This window comes from Trifolium pratense, linkage group LG5 (assembly GCF_020283565.1).
Source record: "Trifolium pratense cultivar HEN17-A07 linkage group LG5, ARS_RC_1.1, whole genome shotgun sequence".
In the NCBI taxonomy this organism is placed as follows: Eukaryota; Viridiplantae; Streptophyta; class Magnoliopsida; order Fabales; family Fabaceae; genus Trifolium; species Trifolium pratense.
This window is the reverse complement of record NC_060063.1, coordinates 20,457,134-20,465,577: the sequence shown is the minus strand read 5'-3', so window position 1 is coordinate 20,465,577 and position 8,444 is coordinate 20,457,134. Positions and strand designations below refer to the sequence as shown.

The 8,444-nt window shown below is 32.1% G+C and overlaps 1 protein-coding gene across 2 annotated transcripts; it reads left to right on the top strand.

The window, feature by feature from the left end:
- Window positions 1–2,378: 2,378 nt before the first annotated feature.
- Window positions 2,379–4,122, top strand: LOC123883938. Of its 2 annotated transcripts, XR_006800567.1 has the most exons (7): window positions 2,379–2,469; window positions 2,565–2,735; window positions 2,848–2,895; window positions 3,001–3,048; window positions 3,132–3,185; window positions 3,334–3,719; window positions 3,809–4,122. XR_006800567.1 is itself a non-coding variant. In XM_045932911.1 (2 exons), exons 1-2 carry the CDS (start codon window positions 3,450–3,452, stop codon window positions 4,058–4,060), a joined length of 522 nt encoding a protein of 173 aa, XP_045788867.1. In that variant the 5' UTR covers window positions 3,312–3,449; the 3' UTR covers window positions 4,061–4,122. The 2 variants fall into 2 exon arrangements, 1 of the variants encoding a protein (XP_045788867.1); XM_045932911.1 differs by lacking the exons at window positions 2,379–2,469; window positions 2,565–2,735; window positions 2,848–2,895; window positions 3,001–3,048; window positions 3,132–3,185 and having other exon boundaries at window positions 3,312–3,719.
- Window positions 4,123–8,444: the final 4,322 nt, after the last annotated feature.

Sequence of the window (8,444 nt, the reverse complement as noted above, 5' to 3'; positions counted from 1 at the left end):
TTGTATAAATTAGTATACTATTTGTTGAGAATATGTATCAATAACAATATAAGAAAACTCATTACTATAGAAAAATCAGATTTGACCTTGCTTAAGAAGTTGCCACCTGTCTAAATTAAGGGTATTTTCAGTCCAAAAAAAATCTAACTGAACCAGAAAGCAAACTAACTGAGCCGTGTGGCTCACTAACTGAGCCATATTCCAACATTGTGAGACAAAAAGAAACTGTAGTGCAAGCCATGGTTGGACTTCAACTAGACCAATTAGATTACAAGTGAATACTTTATGTCACATCATAGTTTTGTGTTGGAAAAAAAACAAAACTGATCCAAATATTCACTTTTCTCTCTCTATTGATTTGTCCTTCACACTACCCCAAACTCATTTCTCGTTCTCTCCTCCATTGAGACAAGAAAGGTAAGAACCATCTTTTAATATTCTTCTTAATATTCTTCAACTTATTCAACTTATGCTTCATATTGTATGCATCTTATCATGAACATTACAATCATCACATTTTCTAGGATCAACGCTTGCAATTTTCGACCTAGAACATGCATTTATTGTTTTTTCAAACTGAAATAACTCGGATCAACGCTTGCAATGATATAAATCGAACTTTTATCATATTTTTTTAAACTTCATCGTGTTCGTTGAACTCGAATCTCTTGAATCAACGCTTGCAATATTAAAATCCACACGCAAACATGTTTTTAAACTTCATGTTCTTCGTATAACACCAACAAAAGCAAAGATCTATACAAGATATCATTGTATTTCGTTTTTTTAACTCGGCTTAATGTCATTATTATTTGAACTTGTGGTCAGGAATATGGCTAGAAAGTTCGAGAATGTTAAAGATATCAACGATGACAAAGATCTTTGGAAGATTTCTGTGGTCAAAGAAAAATGGAGTAACTTGAATGATGGAAAGGAGTCTATTGAACTTATGGACTTATGGTTGTTGACGATAAGGTAATCCTTTTACAAAATTAGCTTTTTAATTAGAGATTCTTAACCTGCTGTTGGTTTTAAAGTTTAGAAATTTACATTAAAATCTGTCTTTAATTTCTGGGCTCTATGTTTGTTGAACAAATTAATATGTTGGTGTTTAAGTATAAAAATTTTCTTTAAAGTATGTGTTGAAATTTTTAGCTCTATGTTTATTCATCAAAAAAATATGTTGGACTTGAAGTTGAAATAATATCTGAAAACTATGTGTTCAAATTTGTAGCTCTATGTTTGTTCAATAAAAAGATATGTTGGTGTTAAAGTTGAAAAAATATTTGAAAAATATGTGTTGGTGTTAAAGTATAAAAAATTTCATTAAAGTATGTGTTCAAATTTTTAGCTCTATGTTTCTTCATCAAAAAAATATGTTGGACTTAAAGTTGAAAAAATATCAGAAAAGTATGTTGAATTATCAGAGTAATATCTTTGTTCATCAATTGTAAAGTACCAAATCAGTTGTACAACAAATTATCAAATATAAGAAAACTCATTACTATGGTAAAATCATTATTATGGTAAAATTAGATTTATCAAATAACTATATCTGGTTATCTTTGTATTTCAGGGAGATGACATTTCTGTTTTCATTCCTAACGAGGTTATTCAGAATTCTAAACAAGAGATTGCTATAACTGTTAACAACACTTACACAATGCAAAATTTTCAAGTTTCTAAGAATGATGACCTGTACAAAGCATCGCATCATGTTTACAAGCTGAGGTTCAATGGTGGAACTATAGTTAAAGATGTCAATGTTAATCAAATTGTTGATCCAGTCACTTAAGTTCTTCAATGTTCAAGATAAAGCTAAGGGTGAACCAATAATTGTTTTCATTAAATATGCTAAAATCAAGAAAGAAGGTACCATATTTTTCATTAAGGTTTAACTATAACATCTATGTATTCATATTGAAAGATACCTAATTTATGTAGGAAAATGACCCTTGACAATTTCAAACACGTGGAGTACCACTAAAATTTTCATCAATGAAGAAGTTCCTGAGATTGTTGAGTTCAAGAAAAGATATTTTTCATTTTTTGTTACTTCAAATTTTGTATATAAATGTTTTGAACTAACTATTTACAAATTTTATATTATAAGCTTACTTGCCGGGATTGAAAATGGAATTGTTGATCGTTTTGCTGAAACTCCAACACAAATGATGAGCCAATCACATGGAAGTTCGCAGTACACACCGCAACAAACATTCATGCACAATGTCGAACTCATTACTCTGAGGAAAATGGTACAACTACCACATATGTACTCCATGTGTATACACCGACGCCCCTTTTAGTTTTATTAAAACTTTTCGTTATACTTCATTTTATGATGAAAACTAACTCTAAAGTGCGGCAAAAGTGCAACATTTTAAGGCAACATTTGTTTTATGGGACCGCGAATGTGAGCAATTGATTGGCAAAAGTGCGGCTGTGCTACGTGCTGAGATGCTTGAGGTCACATTTCCCTTAGCTACCATATAATTTGTTATATATATGTGTATGTCAACTACATATATACTGATAATATATAATCTATTTCAATATAATAGGCTGGAATAACCGATCCTCTGGATTATCCAAAAGACATCGATCTAATTGCTGAGAAAAATTTGGCTATTAAAGTTAAATGGCAACCCAAGTAGAAAACTGGATCAGTGATCCAAATCAATCAAGGAGATGACTTTATCAATGAAATTTCCTCCCAATTTCCACCTGCTGATGTAAGTCTATATTTCCATTTTATATGTCTTATGCTTATACGCTATTAACCGGCAATTTCATTATTGATATTAACTGACTTAACTATCATCATTGTATATTGAACTTTTTTAGGGTCCACAAGGACAGCTGAAAAATGATAAATCCAAATTATTGATTGAGGTTAGTAAATTTATTCACCATGGTCTTCGAATATGTTCATTATGTTGATATTTATATTAGAAATCACTACAATCTTTTAATGCAATGATGTTTTGGTCATTCCAGGACAATACCACTGTTGAATCTGTAGTACAGAAGAAAGTTGAAGCCGAGGTTAGTAAATATGTTAAAAAATAAGATCAAATTTGGTTATTTACTTAATATGAACATTAAAACAATTACATTCCTCATTGCAGCCTACTACTACTGATGCAGATGTTGCCGATGGTGATGACATTGTTATACCGACTGTACGTTCATTAAACTATGGTGTTTCAATTATTTTAATTCAACTATCTCTATTTAAAATTGTTATTGAATTGAACTTATTTTAATTCATAATTTCAATTTTCTCTTTATGCTTCTGATGAGATTGATCCTGATCTTTTGGGAATGAAGACACCATCAAATAGGTCAGGAAACAACCTTATGTCTACTTCCCAGGATGCTGAACTTGAAGATGTCATTGGAGCAAAGGCATCATCCACAAAAATGTTGAAAGTTGTTGCAATTACATGTATGAAGTTACTTGGAATCACGATGTTGATCAACCTCGACTAACAACTGGATGGACAGAGATTCATGAACATTTGGAGTTGCAGTTCCATTATCATCTTCTTGGTTTAGTTTATTATGGAGACATCATGTTTCATTTGCTGCTTAATCCAACTAGGGATTCTTCAACATATGGATTCCCCTCATTTCACTCTCTATCTACTAAACCACAGGATCCATTGACTTTTGAGATTGCTATTTCTACTGACCCTAATAGCACAAGACAATTAGTTGAGTATTATTCATATTTACACAATAACTTGCATAATTATCAACATTATGATTTTTTTTAACCTCCTTTCAATTTTTTCCATTTCAGATTCTAAACCAAGAGTTGGGTGAATACATTACTTCTTATCATGATTACTTGCTACTTGAAGGACCAGTAGCTGAGCCAATGTTATCTCCAATAATTAAGTCAGTAGGTCAAGACCAAGTGACAATATATGAAGTGGATGATTGGCCAAATTTCTGCAGAAAAAACTGTTTCACTAATGGAGATGTTGTCAAGTTCACTTTCTTTAATATTGAAAATAGTAATAGGGTTGATGTTGATTGGGTTAGTCATTAATCCAACATGTCATTAGGTTTATGTGTTTTAAGAATGCGTTTTAATCCAGCTTCATATTTGTCTTTGCCTAATTTAGGATAACTATTAGTTCATTAGTTCATGTCTAAATTAATTTATGTTATTATGTTTCCTTAATGAATCAGTATTTAAATGTTAGTTTTAATTAATTTTTCTATTGTGTCTACAAACATCAAGTCTCACCTATAACAATTTATTTTTTATGTTCAATTTGCATCGAATGAATCAAGAGGTGGATAATAACCACCATGCTAAAATATTTCTTGCATTGGAACTAAGTATCACAATCTCTGCACAGCAGGTTTAAAGCACAACCTACACACTAGCCTTTGACTTGCTTTTACACAATGTTATGTTCTTGCCTCATATTGAAAGAGATGTGCATTTAATGAACTCACCAACTTTGTATTACTTGCAAGTAAACATCATTCAAACTATCCCAATGCCAGCTGCAATCCAACAGAATGACATCCAATGTCCATTTTCACATTTTGTTTATATTATTTTAATTCCTACTGTCCTTACTTTTTTCAAATTTTCAAATGAAATCCAAATTTTTTCCCACCTATTTTCAAAGTTCGAATACCATTGCGAAATTCAAATTTCACATTTTAATTTTTCTAAACTCATTTAAAGTTTACTTAGGACTAAATATATTGTGTTTTTAAAACATACTAGAGTGAAGTATAAGTTGTAATAAAGTTGTTGACAATATATTTCGATCAAAATTGTTGTGCGCATCTTAGTTTACTTTGATGCTTAATTTTAGGTTATCTAAGCAAATGTATGATTGACTAACCATGCTTTGTGTCTATGTTGTGATTCGTACGTATTAATATGTTATGTTACTTTTTATGTTAATCTTCTTTGACATAATCATATTACTTAATGTATTAATGAATATATAATTTGATTTCTTTTGGAATGTCGACTTATCAAAATCTAACTTAAAAATAATAACCCGTAACGTTACGACCCGTGCGATAGCACGAGTCTATTAATAGTTTATATTAAAGTGTAGAAGCCGTAGAGATTTAGTTTGGTTAGTGTGTTAGTGATTAGCCAATAAATATATAGCATCATCCTTATCACGATAATGTAAGGCAACATGAAAACAAATTAAGTCTAAGGGGAGGATTAGCATAACCATTAAGTGGTATATATATATAAATATATATATATATATATATATATATATATATATATATATATATATATATATATATATATATATATATATAGGGTAAATAGGGTTTTACCCCCTGCAAAATAGGCGGATTTTGTCTTACCCCCTGTAAAAAATAAATTTGGGATTCCCCCCCTCGTAATCTCAAGATTCTTTGTGTTTCCCCCTGGGTTGACAACTTGGATTTGGAATCTTATTTTTGCTGATATGACAAGCATATGTGGCTTTTTTTACAGTTTTTATTTATTTAATTTTTGTTATCATGCCACATAATAAGCTATGTCACTTTAAAAAAATTTAAAATTTAAAAGAAAAAAGGGGAAGAACAAACGGCAACAAGCTTCATCTCTCTCACGAGAAAACAAATAGCAACAACTAAAAAAAAAACTCATTCTTCCAATCAATTAAAAAAAATCAAAACAACACAACACACATGAATCTAGAACAACAACCAAATTTCATCTTCAATCTTAAACTTCATCCCAATCTCTAATCCATAAATCCAAAAACATAAAAACTCATAAATTTCTTCAAAAACATAAAAACTCATTGTTCAGATCTAAATTTTGTTGTTTTGATTTTCCAAAAAATTAAATCAAATGAATGATGATCGAAGAATTGGTGTTGTTGTTGTTCTTGTTGTTGAACTTGTTTTTTTGCTAACCCATATCATTCACCAAGATTTTATTTCTGGAACTCAATGTTTATTATCTCTTGATTTGGTTTCTGCGGCGTAGAGAGCGAGAGAGGAGAGGGATGAAGGAGTGGATTCTCGAACGGGCTTTGGAGACAGATTCCCACCAAGAGTGCATAGGGTTGTTGGAGTTGATTCTGTTAGGGTTGTTGTTGGTGGTGGTGGTTATGGAGGAGGTGGAAGAAGAGTTTGAATTACAGATGATGAATTCTTGTTACGGTAGTGTTGCTCAACTTCATTTTGCCGTAACAAATTGAAAGTTAATGATGCTGTTGTTCTTCTTTCAGATTTTTTTCTTCTTTTAAATTAATAAAAAATGAATTAAAATCCACTTAGCCAATATTTATCTATGGGTCACCAATTAAATTAATCAAAATTAATTGGAACTTTTCATAGGGATTGGAAGAAGATGGTGGTGGAATGTTTTAGATATTGGAGCAATTGCAATTCATGGAATATTATAGTGGAAGGAAAATACAAAGCCTGATTTTTTCATAAGCTAGATTAGAGTAGTTTTTGATGGTCGGACGCATGGTAATGAGTTCTTGTTGATTTTGTTTTTCTGAATTTTATTGATGATGTTGTTGTAAAGTCATGGTGGTAGGGATAAAGAGTAAAAAAGAAAAGGAAAAGTAGAAAAGAAAAGATTTTTTTAAAAAAAATAATTCAAAAATGATTAAAGGCCACGTAAGCATATGTCATGTAATCACATTTATCTAGTCACATGCCACCTAGGCTTGCCATGTCAGCAAAAATAGAAGATTCCAAATCCAAGTGGCACCGAGGGGGGTAAACGACGAAATCTTCACATTGCGAGGGGGTAATCCAAATTTTTTATTTTATAGGGGGGTAAAACAAAACTGACATATTTTGCAGGGGGTATAACCCTATTTACCCTTATCTATAACAATAATAAAGGGAAAACATCTCTTTTGGTGTTGTAACACCCTAACCCATACTACCCTTAAAAACGTAATTTTAAAAACTTTTTAACAAGTGTAAAGGCAGAGTGCCACGCGGTAATTAAAACACAAGCATACACACACAGAGCGTCATGAAATTTAACATGAAAAGCAACAGCGGATTCCAATCAAACCAAGCATGCATATATATACATATATATATACATAAGCCATATTCATCCCTAAGGATGTCACTTATACAAGAACTAGCATATCAAAGAGGTAACACCGATATACGATGAAAGCCAAGCGAAAACCCCGACTCGATGTTACATTACCAGAGCATTTACTATTTACAAACTCTAGTCAAAAGCTAGTACTAAGAGGAGTAATCTATGCTAAGTCTCCTCACCAAAAGGTACTTCAACACCACGCTAGAACAGCAGTCTAAACGTCGGCACAATCCTCAGCCTGAATATCTGAACCCCCAAAGGTCCAGCAATTAACACAAAGCAGAGAGTTAGAAAACATAATCGCATATAATACGAGCATAAGAAAGGTCTTGCACTTTCGAACTACATCATACATATTCTAACTCACGTCAAAACATCGCACCAAACAGTTATCAATTAATAAAGTTTAGCACAGTTCAACCAGATAATGTCACATACCATTTATCAAATATATGCGCATTTACCCTAATGTATCTAATGCCAATCATTCTATGTCATGTCATCCCTAGACACGACTAATGCATGTGGTACCAATTGCCTTTTACCCCTCATGGATAAGTTAAACAGTTTTACATCTTGCCGGATTGTTCGGAACTTACCAAACCTTCATATCCCTCATGGATAAGTTAAACAGTTTTATATCCTGCTGGATAGCAGCTCTAGATCTTATGGATTCATCTAATCCGATCCTCGGCTTCCTTATGGACTCAAAAATCCATTTAAATCTATTGGAACCCTAGTTTCCAATTCAACATATATATACATGAATGCATGTATGTTTACACATATCATCAATATGATATTTCTCTAGCTCGAAGCTACTCTTTTATGAATGCGGGAACACAATCCTAACACATTCACTTAACATTGCAAATTAATGCCAAAACATAACATTGCTCACTTTAAGCTACAACTTATTGCATACACGTTTATCAATCATTAAACGATTAACAATAAGCATTAACAGTATCAACATGTATCAACAATCATGTAAGGATACTCTTAAACCATGTTACCAGTGCCTAAATACACTTACAACCAAATGACAAAAGTTGCAGGTTCAGTACTGTTCGCTAAGCGAATCTGTAGCGAACAGGTAGCGAACTTATTCGCTAAGCGAAGCTCAGTTTGCTGTAGCGAACTACGTCAGAGGATTACAGGTACATGGCGAACAGGTAGCGAGCTTGTAGCGAGCTTATTCGCTGTAGCGAGCTACTGTTCGCTAAGCGAACTACACCAGAAAGAAAATATCTGTTCTTGAGCTTCTAAGGCGGTTTAACCTCAAATCAACTCAAAAATTCATCCAAACATGTTATAAATTCATATAAACAGTCATTTCAAACATATATGG

Coding starts and splice junctions, on each gene's coding strand:
- LOC123883938 (XM_045932911.1), top strand. CDS start 3,450: ATGTATGAAGTTACTTGGAATCACGATGTTGATCAACCTCGACTAACA. Junction 3,720..3,808: donor CTAATAGCACAAGACAATTA/GTTGAGTATTAT, acceptor TTTCCATTTCAG/ATTCTAAACCAAGAGTTGGG.